This window comes from Caretta caretta, chromosome 2, assembly GCF_965140235.1.
Source record: "Caretta caretta isolate rCarCar2 chromosome 2, rCarCar1.hap1, whole genome shotgun sequence".
Classification (NCBI taxonomy): domain Eukaryota; kingdom Metazoa; phylum Chordata; order Testudines; family Cheloniidae; genus Caretta; species Caretta caretta.
Genome location: NC_134207.1, coordinates 101,075,111 through 101,090,874, shown reverse-complemented (window position 1 = coordinate 101,090,874; position 15,764 = coordinate 101,075,111). Strand labels below are relative to the sequence as shown.

General features: G+C 38.2%; 1 protein-coding gene across 2 annotated transcripts in view; it reads right to left on the bottom strand.

Moving 5' to 3' along the window:
- ZNF407 (zinc finger protein 407) overlaps positions 1–15,764 on the bottom strand; it is a 460,779-nt gene that overhangs the window by 268,484 nt on the left and 176,531 nt on the right. For both annotated transcript variants that reach the window (XM_048840098.2, XM_048840096.2), the window contains exon 4: positions 8,744–8,818. In XM_048840098.2, coding sequence (XP_048696055.2) covers positions 8,744–8,818 — 75 coding nt within the window. The remainder of the gene's footprint in view (positions 1–8,743; positions 8,819–15,764) is intronic.

The following is a 15,764-nucleotide window of genomic DNA, read 5'->3' as shown; positions in this document are numbered from 1 at the left end:
CAACAACTTTCCTGTCAGAAACTGGTGCTACCACAGTGCTTCCTGGTTATTTATATGAACCATACCTATGGTGGGGAATCTTTCCACAGGATAGAGTAAATCTGTGGAATTTGCTGTTTCAGAACAACACTAAATGAGATACTTTTGCTGGTTTTCTAAAAATGACAGCATAATTCTCTGACAACTATTAATAATAGTTGTCATGCAAGCTACGGTAAGGACAATCAAAATCTTATGCTTAATGGTGTCATAATGTGATCAACTGCACCAATAAGGAATGGATTTTCCCTTCGTGTACAGCATTGTATATTCAACGATATGCAAATATGAGTTTTAACATCTTTCAAGGCATCAGGTCTACCACTAGTCACTAAGGAGGAAACATGTTGGTCTGAATGGACGAATGGTCAAATCTTAAATTACCATATAACCAAAAAGCCACAGATTGCTATGTAGCAGCATCAGAAACTTTATGCCAGATCTGCGTCTTCATCCAAAGAAGAAGGAAATGGGTGGAGATTTCAGTTTATTTAGGTGAATTAGAAAAGGTTTTGGATGAAGCGCTTCACTCATCTCTGCTTTTAGATCCAAAATAGAAATACCCACATCAAGTGATTGACATTTAATTATAAAATAGTGAGGGGTAATTTTTCTAACCATACATGGGATTTTAGTTGAATAGCTCCTTTTGTGTTTTTATTTTATCAATACTCCATTCATCATTGTGGAAGTTTATCTCTCAGGGTTAATCATGCTCTCTAAGGGTATGTCTACACTATGAAATTAGGTCATTATTATAAAAATCGATTTTTAGAAATCGATTTTATACAGTTGATTGCGTATGTCCACACTAAGCGCATTAAGTCGACGGAGTACATCCTCACTACTGTGGCTAGCATCGACTTACGGAGCGGTGCACTGTGGGTAGCTATCCCAGAGTTCCCGCAGTCTCCGCTGCCTATTGGAATTCTGGGTTAAGCTCTCAATGCCTGATGGGGCAAAAACATTGTCATGGGTGGTTTTTGGTTCATGTCGTCAATTGCCCCTCCCGCCGTGAAAGCAACGGCAGACAATCATTTTGTGCCTTTTTTCCACGTAGATGCCATACTCGGCAAGCGTGCAGCATGCTTAGCTCACCGACACCGCCGCTGTTGTGTCCTGGGTTCTACTGGCAGCACACGGTGCAGTAGGACTGCTAACCGTCATCATACACCATTTCCGCTGAAACTCAGCTCTGCTGCTATTGTCTCAATACCGAATTTCTCCATGTTGTCTGTCATGGGCTCCCGGTACATGTGTTCTTCCTCGGGAAATGTGCGCGGTGCCAACCATCGTCCTCCACCGCTTCCGCTGCAACTCTGCTCTCCTGCTCTCATGAATCCACCTCAAAGGTCCTCTCGTCGTTCTCTATACATATCTATTCTCAGGGCATCCATCCTTAGCCACTGCTTCCGCTGCAACTCTGCTCTCCTGCAGACACCATACCATGGCAAGCATGGAGCCCACTCAGATCACTGCAGCAGTTATGAGCATTGTAAACACCTCGCGCATTATCCTGCAGTATGTGCAGAACCAGAACCTGCAAAAGCAGGCGAGGAAGCGATGGCAGCGTGGTGATGAGGACATGGACACAGACTTCTCTCAAAGCACAGGCCCCGGCAATTTGGACACCCTGGTGGCAACGGGGCAGGCTCATGCCGTGGAATGCTGATTCTGGGCCTGGGAAACAAGCACAGACTGGTGGGACCACATAGTGTTGCAGGTCTGAGATGATTCCCAGTACCTGCGAAACTTTCACATGCGTAAGGGCACCTTCATGGAACTTTGTGACTTGCTTTCCCCTGCCCTGAAGAACAAGAATATCAAGATGAGAGCAGCCCCCACAGTTCACAAACGAGTGGTGACAGCCCTCTGGAAGCTTGCAACACCAGACAGCTACCGGCCAGTCAGGAATCAATTTGGAGTGGGCAAATCTACTGTGGGGGCTGCTGTGATCCAAGTAGCCAACACAGTCACTGAGCTGCTGCTATCAAGGGTAGTGACTCTGGGATATTTCCAGGTCAGGTCATAGTGGATGGCTTTGCTGCAATGGGATTCCCTAACTGTGGTGGGGCAATAGATGGCATGCATATCCCTATCTTGGGACCGGACCACCTTGGCAGGGGTACTTATCAAGGGTGCCGCAAGCACTGGTGGATCACAAGGGACGTTTCACCAACATCAACGTGGGATGGCCGGGAAAGGTACATGACGCTTGCATCTTCAGGAATTCTGGTCTGTTTCAACAGCTGCAGAAAGGGACTTACTTCCCAGACCAGAAAATTACTATTGTGGATGTTGAAATGCCTATAGTTATCCTTGGGGACCCAGCCTACTCCTTAATCCCATGGCTCATGAAGCCGTACACAGGCACCCTGGACAGTAGTCAGGAGCTGTTCAATTATAGGCTGAGCAAGTGCAGAATGGTGGTAGAATGTGCATTTGGACGTTTAAAAGCACGCTGGCACAGTTTACTGACTCAGTTAGACCTCAACGAAACCAATATTTCCATTGTTATTACTGCTTGCTGTGCGCTCCACAATATCTGTGAGAGTAATAGGGAAAAGTTTATGGTGGGGTGGGAGGTTTTTGGCAAATATATCGGCATTTCATCTTTTGGAACGGGGTTTTGATAGCACGGATTCATCGCCCCATACAGCGATCAGATCCAGTACCTCCCATTCAGTGCATGCTGGAGCTCTTTTGCGATTCTGGGACTGCATGGTCACCTGTGCTGATGAGCTCACCACGCTGGCCAAACAAGAAATGAAATTCAAAAGTTCCCGGGGCTTTTCCTGTGTACCTGGCTAGTGCATCTGAGTTGAAAGTGCTGTCCAGATGGGTCACAATGGAGCACTCTGGGATAGCTCCCGGAGGCCAATACCGTTGAATTGCGTCCATGCTACCCCAAATTCGACCTGGCGATGTCGATTTCAGCGCTAATCCCCTTTTCGGGGAGGAGTACAGAAATCAATTTTAAGAGCCCTTTAAGTCGACAAAAATGGCTTCGACGTGTGGACGGGTGCAGGGTTAAATTGATCTAATGCTGCTAAATTTGACCTAAACTTGTAGTATAGACCAGGGCTAAGAAATAGCATATATGCTTGCATATTTTAGGATGTCACCTACTGCAAATGTGTAAATGTAGCTCTTTTTCCAAAATGCATAGACTCATACAGTGTGCTGAAGATTAGAACTGAGATACTCCTATTTTTAACCTAGGATAAGCTTTTTGAAGTATATAGTTTATCATTATTTAATAAAATTCAGAGATACTTAGACTGCAAGTAGATAGCAATGTAAATTTATTTATAGGATGTATATTAAAAGGCTCTCAAGTTGAAATCATGATATGGTCTTTCAGATCAACTGAAGATGATTTGAAACCCATAGATGCAGCTAGCCATCTCAAGTATGCCATGGCATACAATTTTTAATTTCCTGAGGGACACATTTCTTGTAGAGACTGGCAGCTTTCTTTGTCTTTTATTAACACCCTATTGAGATCTCTATATCTAAGTCCACCAGTGATGATAGTGATTGTAATAGCTCAAATGTAATGGCATCTCTACTTCAGAGACTATGGACATGTTGCCAGCAAGGGGCAACATATTGACCAGTTGTGTACAAATTTCAAGCAAAAATTTACCCCCAGTTATCTTAGAGTGATATCCCAGTATTTCTCAATACTTCAAAGACAAAATATCAGAGTTTTCCCAGAGATCTCTGTGCAGTAACTTTGGATAAATGTTTATTTTTAATGGTAACTACTGTACTCATCCCTATCACAAACATTCCCATTATAGCATTCAGACTAGTACTTTAAAACATGTCAAAATATTTAGAATCTAAGAATAGCCTTATAAAATATATATATATTTACAATCTTACAAACAATTCTTGAAAACACTGGCCCAGACTCTGCAAAACACTTGCACATGAGGAACTTTATGCCTGTTAACAATCCGATTGAACTAAACGTGATTACTCCTGTATGTCAAGATAATTTTTAAAAAAAATACTTTTTTAAACTTCACCTTGTAGACTAGATAATTATAGATAACCACAACTAATGATGTTCTTTCACTAGTATACTACTATAAAAAATGTACTGGATAGATTAAATAGAGTTCTAGTGAACAATGAAATCATTGTTACCATGTTCTACAAGATTTATAAAATAAATACTCTACATCAATTACCCTTATTCTGTAAAAATGTCTGGAGGACAGTTAAATGTACCTCTTCAGATTAAGCATTTCTAAACCCAAGCCATACTTCATAATTAAAAAGTCGGTTAAGATGATGAATGTGGATACACACACACACACAGAGGTGAGTTCAGAGATACATTTTTCAGTGAAATCCTTCTTTGGCCCAGTTTTGCGGCACGATAACGTCACTTCTGGCGTGTCATTGGCTGAACACAAATTAGAACTCAGCATCATCATTGCTGGTCTTTTCCCACACCACCAGACCCCATTGTCTACTACATATAATAAAAGGTGTAACTAAAAGATTTATCCTGCCAATAAGATATAGTTATAGGTCCCATGAAGATTACTGACACTGAACTACCAAATATGTACTAGCCTTGAACTTGGTAGATAACATACCAGTTTTGAGACACATTCAAGTTGACAATAAATCAGTATCACAGTTCCAAAAAATGAAAAAAAAAAAATGTAGAGGAATTTTTGTACAAAAATGTTCTTCTTTTGATTTAGCTATTCTCTGATAATGGACCATAATGGTCCAGGCCGTACTTTTTGTTGAAGTATGTAAGTATTTCACTATAATTCTCTTTACTATAAGCTTATTTGATTGTAACTGCATTACATTCTCTGATAATTTCTCTTTTTAAACATGTTTTCCCCTTCAAATAAGATCCACATAAAAATGTTTAAGAACACCCTTACTCATTATGCATTATGCTTGCTTTCCTGATTTGCATGAGCACATGCTGAGTACTGCCTCCAAAACACCTTCATTTTGTGTATCATATTGAAGACTAATATTTGTGGAGGATATAAAGTAGCAGAGAATAAGCTGCCGAAGTCCAGCATCACTGCATGGATTGCAAAAGATATTCCTTTTCTCAGAACTGTCACAGTGCTTGTCATCAAAAATACTTTTTGTTAAGAAGTTTGTTAAAAGAACAACCAACTTCTCAGTGTTTACGGTAGTTTAGCATTTTTTTCAATGTACCCTTTTGAACTTATTTCAATTTTCTGTTTTTGATGATAGTCATGCTGACAACTTTTTTTGGTCCATCAAACTCTGCAGTACAATTACATGAATTTACTTTTAATAAATTACCATCTTTGCATATATCAGTCAAACCATGAAGACTAAACACTTGCAAACAAAATGCATTATTAATTTAATTGTCACAGCCTATTTAGCTAACTTCTATTAGTATTTGCTATAATAGGCAATGTATCAGGGGGCAAAATCTAATTCAAAACATACAGAATAAACTGATTATATTGTCCTAGAGAAATTAAAATACAGCAAGCTTGCAAAATTATAGTCAAGGCATTAATGTTTTAAATAGGTAAGAAAACTACGTAACTTAATTTAGAGAACAGTTATGCCCAAAGTGATGGTTGAACATGCTGATGAAGAGTTTCTTTGGTTCCTAAAGCCATTAAAAGACATCACACGCCTTCATAAAGTGAAGGGAAATGTGGAAAGAGAAAGAGTGGTAGTTGGGCATTTATTGTACTAGATTACACTGTTTAAATCTTAGTCATCACCAGTAAGGGACTGCTACCAGGAAATTATATTGCTGTTGTAGTCCTGCCACTACTACTTGATGTTGCTGTACATTAAGAGGACAAGCCAGACAAAAAAGTATTATGAAAAAGAAATAGTCAAAGACAAAATAAGGGATTTTAAAAAAGAGGAGTGAATAAGTCGCTCAAAAATCACTAGTTTATGCTGGCCGTGGGTGGGGGAGGTATGCTGCAACACAGTATGCTACCAGATGGGACACTGGGGTTAGTGTCCTGAGCTTGGTTCTTTGCTCCCAGGGCAGCAAGGGCTTGGAGTGCTGTGAAAGCAGTTTGCTAAAGTCTGTGACAGGTGAAAACACATCATGTCATCTTTGCAACCCTACACTGGCTGATGGTTCAAAAAGCCTTTGAGGAATGAGGGAAAAGATGGAGGGGGGAGGGAGAACAGGAGCATGTAGGAGGGCTCCATAAAAAAAATAACACTGTTTTAGATTAAAGCATCCATTGTTTAAAGAATTCATTTGTGATGGTGAACACTAAAAATGTGCCTCTCAGGGTCAGATAGTGTATTTGGAGATCTGTTGTATGCATATTTTATTGTACACATATTCACAAGGGTAATATAAGTTATTTCAATGCAGTATTTCTGATGATTAGGCAGTAAGTACCCCTTTGTAGAAGGATATATTTGAATAGAGTGCAAATATTTGAATAGAATTCTGGTGACAACATAAACCACAAGAGCAAAATATTTTTCAGAATTCCACTGTGCCATGAAAAAAGATACCAAATATAAACTAACAGTTTTAATTTATCAATTTATACCAGTTATATCTTATTTGATGTAAATGTAACTATTTTTTCTTCCATGTCTTATGCTATAGTCCAGGAAAAAATGGAAATCTGAATAATCTTGATGTAATAGTGCTGTAACTAAAATTCTGCTTGAACAAATAGTAGAAAAAACTTTGCAAAAAGGTTTAAACACCAAAAGGGATAAAGCGTTAAAAATACACACTACCCATATAGACAACATACGTGCATGCCAGAGGATGATCTGTTACTTTAATACTCTATGTTAAGGTCATTTGAAAAGTAACGTATGGTAAATTCATGGAGAAAAGGGCCTGATCTACTTCCATTTCTGGTGTCATTAATGGGAGCTGAAAAAGACCCAAAGGAAGTATTTTGATTGTACCATGGAATTTTTACTACCATACTGAAACCACCATTTACTTTCCCATTTCTGAAGAGGAACTCCTCTCGTTGTATCTGAAGTTTTGAATGCTTTTTTATTTAAAAACACTTCTTTGATTGTCAACAGGGTGCATAGGTAATGTTTGAAGAAGTAGCATGACTCACAATCCTGCGACACTTACAAAAATAACTAATATTCTAATAAGAAAAAGAAGACTTTAGAGTTTAAAAATACAGATATGGGGGACTGTCCTCAGGAGAAGTAAATCAAAATGGCAGCTGCCAGGACAGTAATTAGGACTTTGATAATTCTATAATTAAAGTATGTCACAGCTATGAATTCTGTAACAAAAAAACAAAACTTAAAATATCCTGATGTTAGTCACCCTAAGCACCTCATCACAGAGTAACGTTTTCCCATGATTTTTCCAAAATTTAGATCTCTAATGTCCAGTATAATGGAGTATGTTCTTTCATAAAGGTTTTAAAATATTAGTTAAATGGTATTGCATACCTGAAAACAATTTTTGTAAAATAAATATTTGACATTACTCATAATTCATCATAAAAAACTGAATAATCAAAATATTGTTTGCCATGATTCTTTTCTTTTTTAAATAAAAAGCCCCTAAAATATTAATTATATTTTTTTACTATGGCAAAGCCACAACTTTTCCATTTCTTGCCATGATAAAACATTTTACCTATATTTCCGGGATTCTGATCTCACTGCACTTTTACAATGATGAATACTGTACATATGGAACATCCACACTGGTGAATACTAGAAGTTATTTAACTGGATGATTTCAGTAAATGTTATGTTTTGTTTTGGCAGTTGAGAAACTATTTAAATTTCAATTTGCCTAAAAAGTCATTAAGTCTTATGTAATGGGATTAGTTATGATGCAAATGAGGAGCAAAATCTGATATTTGATGACCTAGTAAACATAGTTCTGTTTCAGTGATACAATATTTTTAAAATATGAAGCATTCTAGGTACATTTTAAAAGAGGAAAAATACATTTTTATAAACAAAACTTGTAAAAACTTACAAAAATCTTGAGTAAATGAACAAAGGTATAGAAATCAGAGAGGGGCCAAAACCTAACTCCTAATTTCTCTGCCCCATCCCCAAAATTTTGAGAAGGTTGGGGGATTTGTGTCTCCAGATCTCACACACATCTCTGTGGTTGTGACTCCAGTGAATCAACAAAACCTAAGGGGGCCTATTTTTTGGTTTGAAAATGTAAAATATTTTATAAACTTATAAGCACGAAATCCAAAAACAAAAACGGGTTGTGTGTAATTTTGGTTTGTCTTTGGGAAGGCAAGACACAACTACTGAAGTTTTGCCTATTATGACTGCCTGAGCCATATTCTAATAAAAACAAAATTAGATCTAGCTCTCATTGGAATCTATGGGAATCTTTCCATTGACTTCAGTGAGCATTCGATAAGACCCATGTCAGCAAATCATTTAAGTATGTCTTAATTCCCACTGATGTCAGTGAGATTTAAGCACAGTGAAAATTAAGCACTGCTTAAGTGCTTCACTGAAAAAGGACCAGCCAGCCCCAAGCCTATATTCTTTATGCACACAACTCCAGTTGGAATTTTGGGCGGGCTGGGAACGCAGGATCATGCCTATATATTACATAAATATAGTATATTAATAGAATCCAAATCAGAGTAGTTAATACATCTTAAAAGATTTTTGCAGTACACGTAAACACATTTGTGTAAACTAGCAAAATATTGTACTTTACCTTTCTTTTGGTGTACCAACTCCATGTTTGCCCAATAAGTGAGTATTTAAGTGTTTCTTCATCACAAAGGCCACTCTAAAAAAAGAAAAAAAAGAAAAAAAATGAATTTCAATTGGCTTGTACCAAAACATTTGTAAAAATGGGTGGGGTTATTTTTTTTAAACACGTACTTAAGCATATTTTATTGAAGAGGAAATCTAATCAGTTCTGTTAGATCAAGATATCATAACCTATTTTCAAATTTGAAAGTCGATATCATAACAACATAAGTTTACAGATCTACATCAAATCTGGGGTTTTCTTACACAGATATACAAAAAAACAATTATAAAAACAAATCACTTGTCAACATACACAATAATTTTTTCCTGATTCCCTTTGCAGTTTATAAACACTTTCTGTAATATACTGAAAAATAAATTTATTTTTTACCTATATAACATTCTCTAACCTTCTATTTATTTAACCTTAAAACCTAAAATCCTTCTTTACGTGAGCAGTCCCATTGACTTCAGTAAGAATGCTGCATGATCAGGCCTTTAATCATTACTTGTGTTTGGTCAACCTTCAACATATTAATTATTTAAAGAGACACATAGGGAAAAAATAATATCATTTGTAGTGCTAGGATTTCTTTTTGTGGCTATAGGGAGATAATGTTTGTGATTACATTGTGCACAGGAATTTTGCCTAAGTGGCACCAAGACATCATCAACAACAACAATAAATGTATTACCCGACATTATGCCTTATACCAAACACAAAGCAGTTCAATTACAGTAATTTAATTCTGGTGACATACGTAATGAAAAAGATAGGAGCCTACTGAGTAACGTTCTTCCGGTGATAACACCATTACCTTCAATTCAAGGATATCATGTGACTGCTTCAAACAATTCAGATATCAGACTGAAACTTCAAACTAAAATGGTTCTCTAGATAAGCAAAAATTTTACTGCTGTAACTTTCAGTGTGAAAAAAGGGTTTGCAAACATTTTTGTTAATTATGTATTACAGCTGTCCTTCATAAAGTTAATTACTAATAGCTGAAAGGCAATAGAATCTATTTGCATATGTACATGAAAGGCATGACATATGCAAAAATATGATTTTAATTAGCATTCTATGATATGAAGAGCTACAAATCAAACTGGCATGTTATAAGATTTTTAACATTAAACGCTGAATTCATCTGGACATGTTTGCACTAATGGACAACGCAAGGACTGTAAAACACTGTAGCATTATGGCATATACGAGCCACAAAAGCCAAGAAAGAGTACTTTTCCTTTACAAATATGTTAATGTATCTTCTCCATGTCTGATCTACTTTGGGCACTTTCACATTATTACAGAGAATTTCGTTTTTGTGAAGCCTTCAGGGTGTAAGAATATAATTCTGTCTTTTTAAAATGATAGTGACTTCATTATTTTTATAAGACGACATTAAAAATACCAGGGACTCATTTTTTTTTCATATGGGATTAACCACAATCTTTAGAAACCTGAATAATCAATCACACTATCTTGATTATTACTATGCAAATGTCACCAGAATTACTGTACATAAGGAAAATAACTGTACTGACATAAAATTCTGTGTTCCAACTGTACAATGAATTCCAAATTTACTTCTGTTGTTTTTGGCAGAAAGCAGAGTCATTTCGACATTGCTGTAAGTATATCTAACACATTTTAAATTAATATTATTCTTATTTTTAATTGGAAACCTCCATTGTCTCTCTTAATTTTCTAGAAGAAAAATAAAAACTAAGATACTAATGTGTGAGAGCTACACAATAATCAAAGTTGGGGGGAGCACAGCTTGTTATTTACATGGCAAAGTGTCATTATAGTATACTGAATGTAAAAATCTCAATCTCTTATGCAATATTTCCTAGGAAACTTTTTCATCAGAATCTGGGCACTTGAGGGTTCCAAATGAAAAACAAAAATGTACTACTTTGCCCATTTTTGTAATGGAAATAGAGAAAAAGCTGCATGTGAAAATCAAACAGGCAAGGAAGAAGGGAAAAAAGGCCTTATGCAGTATAATAACTGATCTCATGTGAACAGCTGAATATCTGCAATGCTCCAGGTGTGAGTAACCATTTTGCTGCTTTTCCATAGCACAAACAAAATGGTAAAACAAAGATGAAAACTGCCACTGTAAATGTTTCAGGAGCCGCAATCAGGTTCCCCTTCAAATGTAATGCTAAAGGGCCTGATACTGAAAAGCTCAGTGCTTCCTGAGACATGTTGAGTGCTTCAGGGGGAGCTAAGGGCATTCACCATACCTCAGATAGTGTTCAACAGTTTGCAGGATCGGGCCTTAAATGATAATGTTGCCATTTTTAAAAGAAATTAAATAGATGAACAATAATTATTATACAATATAATAAATACAGAGAGCACTTACTTAAGGCAAAACATTATTTTTTTCTAGAACTCAGCCTCTACGTCAAGATGATGACTCTGGGCTTCGGAAGTACAACAGCTACAGATTTTTGGGAAGACCCTAGGCCAAGTCCACCGTTATGGGAGGCAACGTCACCCAGGCTCCTGCAATGTTGCCAACTCTTGCAATGTTATTAATAGTCGTGATATTTGGTATTTTTTTCAGAGTCCCAGCTTCTGGAACCAGGTGATGACCTGAAAAACCTTAGCTTTCACTTAAAAAAAAAAAAGTGAATTTCTAGCCCTCATGGTTGAAGAGAGATGCTTGAAAATGTGAAAGGTTTCAGAGTAACAGCCGTGTTAGTCTGTATTCGCAAAAAGAAAAGGAGTACTTGTGGCACCTTAGCGACTAACCAATTTATTTGAGCATGAGCTTTCGTGAGCTACAGCTCACTTCATCGGATGCATACCGATGAAGTGAGCTGTAGCTCACGAAAGCTCATGCTCAAATAAATTGGTTAGTCGCTAAGGTGCCACAAGTACTCCTCTTTTTTTTTTTTGAAAATGTGAAACAGTCTCAAAAACCAGAAGTCCAGTAAGAATGCAGATTTACTGCTTTTTAAAATCTCATGATCTGGGGGGGCCTGACCCATGATTTTTGAATGCTTTGGTTTGGCAATACTGCTAATAGTACCTGGGCCTACCAGTCAGCTGCTTGAGCAGAACCAACTCCTTTAAAGAGTAGCTGCAGGGACCACTGGACTCAAGAATAGGAAGCTCACCAGTCCGAGAGTGAGCATGATTTGATGGACTAAGCAAGAAATTAAGAGTAAGGGACTAATCACAGTGCTCTCAAAAACACTTTCTGTGGCATTTGTCTAGTCACGTGGAATTGGTAGCAAAACATTCCACAGATCTATGCCCCTCCCCCCCAGCCTTGCAAAAGATTAAGGCTGCCCCTACCATGAATAAAGTTCATTAGAAGGAATGAATTTAAGATGGAATGCAACCAAGTGTGGCGGCTTTCACATATGATCTCACAGGGGCTATGCACCATTAGAGTGATAGCACTATAGACCAGGCATAAATAATTTCCATTGCAAGTTAACACAAATATTATATATTTTTTAAAAACCCTCTTTAATAAAAGACTTGTGTGACACCGAGGGAGTGAAGTGAATTAAAGATTGACATAGATCATTTATACATGAAAGCTTAGATAGTTACAACTAATGCATAAATAGAAAGTATTAAAGTGTCAGGAAAGGAGTCGTGATCTATTATTCTACTTAAGGTATAAGTTAAATTTTAAAAAGTTATATCAATGACATAATTTGATTTATTAAGTATTATATATATTGTAAAAAAGTTAGGAAATGTACTGCCACTTTACTTATCTTTTTATGATCAATGAAATATTGCTTTTGTTTTGATAAGACCAGAAGTGGATGGGATTTTTATACAATAGTTAGACAACAGAGTTGCCACCTTTCTAACTGCTGGTAGCCGGATCCCAAGGCCCCACCCCTGCTCCACCTCTTCCCTCAAAGCCCAACCCCCTTTGCTGCCTCTTCCCAGACCCCGCTCCTTTTTCTGCCTCTTCCTACAAGGCACCCACATGCTCCACCTCTTGCCCCCAAGTTCCCTCCCCCACTGTTCGCAGCCTGACAAAGAGCCTGCATGCAGGTAGGAGGCGGCCTTGGCTGAGCAGGGGCCGGCACAGGTTAATGACCTGATGCCTCCCCTTGCCCCACAGTAAACGGACTTTTGGTGTCCAGTCAGTACATCATGACCGGACTTTCTGGTCAAAAACTGGGCACCTGACAACCCTAAATGGCACAGAAGCCAAAAACTGGACTCTCCAGGTAAAAACCCAGCTGGGTGGCAATCCTACTAGCCAAGCTAATTTCACGTTTAATAATGTTACAAAAATAAGATACTACAGATTTACGTGTGGAAGTTAAAAACTACCAGGGTGTTGGGGAGGACTTTATGTAATAAATAAATAAATAAATAAATAAATTAATAAATAAATAGAGTTCTCTTGCATGAGAGCATGGAGCTGTGACATAAGAGTCTGTTAAGAAGGTATCCTCTGGCACCTGGCCGTCTCCACACCTGGATGTGCAGACCAGTTAGATGGTCTCATGTTGGGTGGAAGGGGCCAGGGCCTGACCCCAATAGCAGCAGTTCCAAAGCTTTCATAGTGGTTTCATACTAGCTGCTGTGATAACTACTAAATGCAAATCAAATACTCAAGTTTTACAAGGAAGATCATAACCCACAAGTATCTGACTCTGTTTAATAAAACGTGTTTCTATAAATAGAAATTTGTTAGTCTCTAAGGTGCCACAAGTACTCCTGTTCTTTTTGCGGATACAGACTAACACGGCTGCTACTCTGAAACCCTCAAATTAGCTGCTGTGTACACCAGAACAGGGTTTTGCACATATAAATCACTGCACATTCAAATTTTACAGATCTAATTTTGGTGAATCTTAATTCACTAAACTATGCAGAACATTGCTGCCAAAGGTCACAAATATTGCCTCTATGGCAGAATAGCCTACTCAGCAGGTCAATTTAAGACAACACAGTACAGAAATTTGTAAAACTGATTAGGAGCCAAAGGTTTTATACAAATAAGCTGTCTTTTTCCATGCAGCACAAGTCTAAAATCCTGGGAATTTCATGGCTGTTTGCTGACTTTGAAGGGACCAGGCTGGATTGCCAACAACTCTCTTACAGGACTGTACACATGGGACTCAATTTAAAAGTGAACTATCTGACAGGGTTGAGTTTGTTGTGGAAGATATCCACTGATCTGAAAGGCTGCAGGCCTCCCGGGACAGAATGTCAGGTTCTAGATCCTTAGATGGAAAAGTAGGGCTTTTCTGCTGACTCATCTAGCAGCTGGGTGTTTATAACAGGACAGTCTAGCCCTTATGGGTATCTCTACATTGCATCCGGGACCAAGCCTCCCAGCCTAGGTCCACAGACTTATGCCAGCAGGGCTTGCACTAGCATGCTATAAGTAGCTGTGTAAACTTTGCTTTGACATTTAGTTGGGCCTGGAGCTCAGGTTCTCAAGCCTTGGGGCAGGGGGAGAGGCAGGAGACCCAAATATCTTGAGAGATCAAACCCGCACGATCACCTACCCCCAATGCCCCTTAAAAAAACCAGTATGGAAGCTGTCAATGCTGTGCCTTATTTAGCCAGAGAGGATACTATTAATTAACAAACATACACATTTCTCCCTCCCACGCCCTCCTCACCTCCCAGCAGCACTCCCACTCTTGGGGCTGACTCTGGCACAGAGACCAGAAAATTGATCCCGGTCTTGTGAATGGGAGTACAGGCCCTTACAACTCTACAATAGAGCTATTCCTTCAAAGGAGACTTATTATTATTCTTGAATTAAGTCCAAAAAAGCAGAATTTTAGGAAACAGATTTTGAATGGAAACATAATAATTAGCTGAGCAAACTACAACCTTATCTTCTAGAAATCTCCCCTCCTATTTTTTCTGTTTTCTTTGTAAAGGTTCCTTGAATGAAGCTGGGTTCACATGGGGAACAAGTTGAAAAGGAAAATTCTTGGAATATGGCAACATTGGAGGAATATGTCTCTGTACATCGCATGTCCTGGGTATACCTATGTCACTGATCCTGACCCCGTTTGAACATAATTATGGACACGGGATTGTCAATGTGCTGTTCAATGAGCTACATCAATCTACAGAATAATTTACTGTCTGTACCAGACAGATCATTATGGATGAGTTGCACACTATCAATCAGCTCTGTTGTTCCTGCATATTCCTGTGTCTCTCATCATGTTTCAATTGCTGTCCTTCTATCACCAATCTGTGTTGCTCAAGATGTAAAAGAATTATTAGTTGCATGGCCATAAAGTGGTGGTGATAGGCAGGATTGTCTCCTTCCACCTCTTCTGGTATAAGAATCTTAGGCAGAGAAAAGGAGAGTGGAAAACAAACATATCTCAATTGTTGTGCAACAGCTGGTCTGTGAGTAAGAATTCCCTGACTGGTTTGCCCATTCAGCAACTGGTGATACAGAATCCAAATCCGAATAGTTATACCACTATGAAAGAAGAGAGCTACACGGAATGAGCGGGAGCTTCTATAGTTGGATACAAGGTAAAGATGGCTAACTAACTGGGACAGTGCTCCATTGTTCCTGGTACATAGAGACCAGTACTGAGGAAGCTGTACCTCCTAAAAGGAGGTAGAAAGCTGCTTGAATAGCAGAACACACGTCCCTTTTGAAATTGGGCTTAGCATCTAAGCCCCTTAGACACTTTTGAAAATGATATGACGTGTCCCACAGTATCTAGAAGAGGTTGTACAATAAAACACTATTGGAGACTAGTATGCAAATGCAGATTTTGATCAATAACAAAGCAAAATGTCATGCATACGAAACATACTTTGGGCCTTGTAAAAACAACCACAGTAAACTTTGGAATGCACATATGGCATCATGATAAGCACCATCCGACGGTTGTGTCTGCTATTTCAGGACACAACAGAGTACAATCTATTGTTGAAACCAAGGCAAACATTTGCCAGTTTAATGAGATTTACAATAGAATTTACTTTAAAA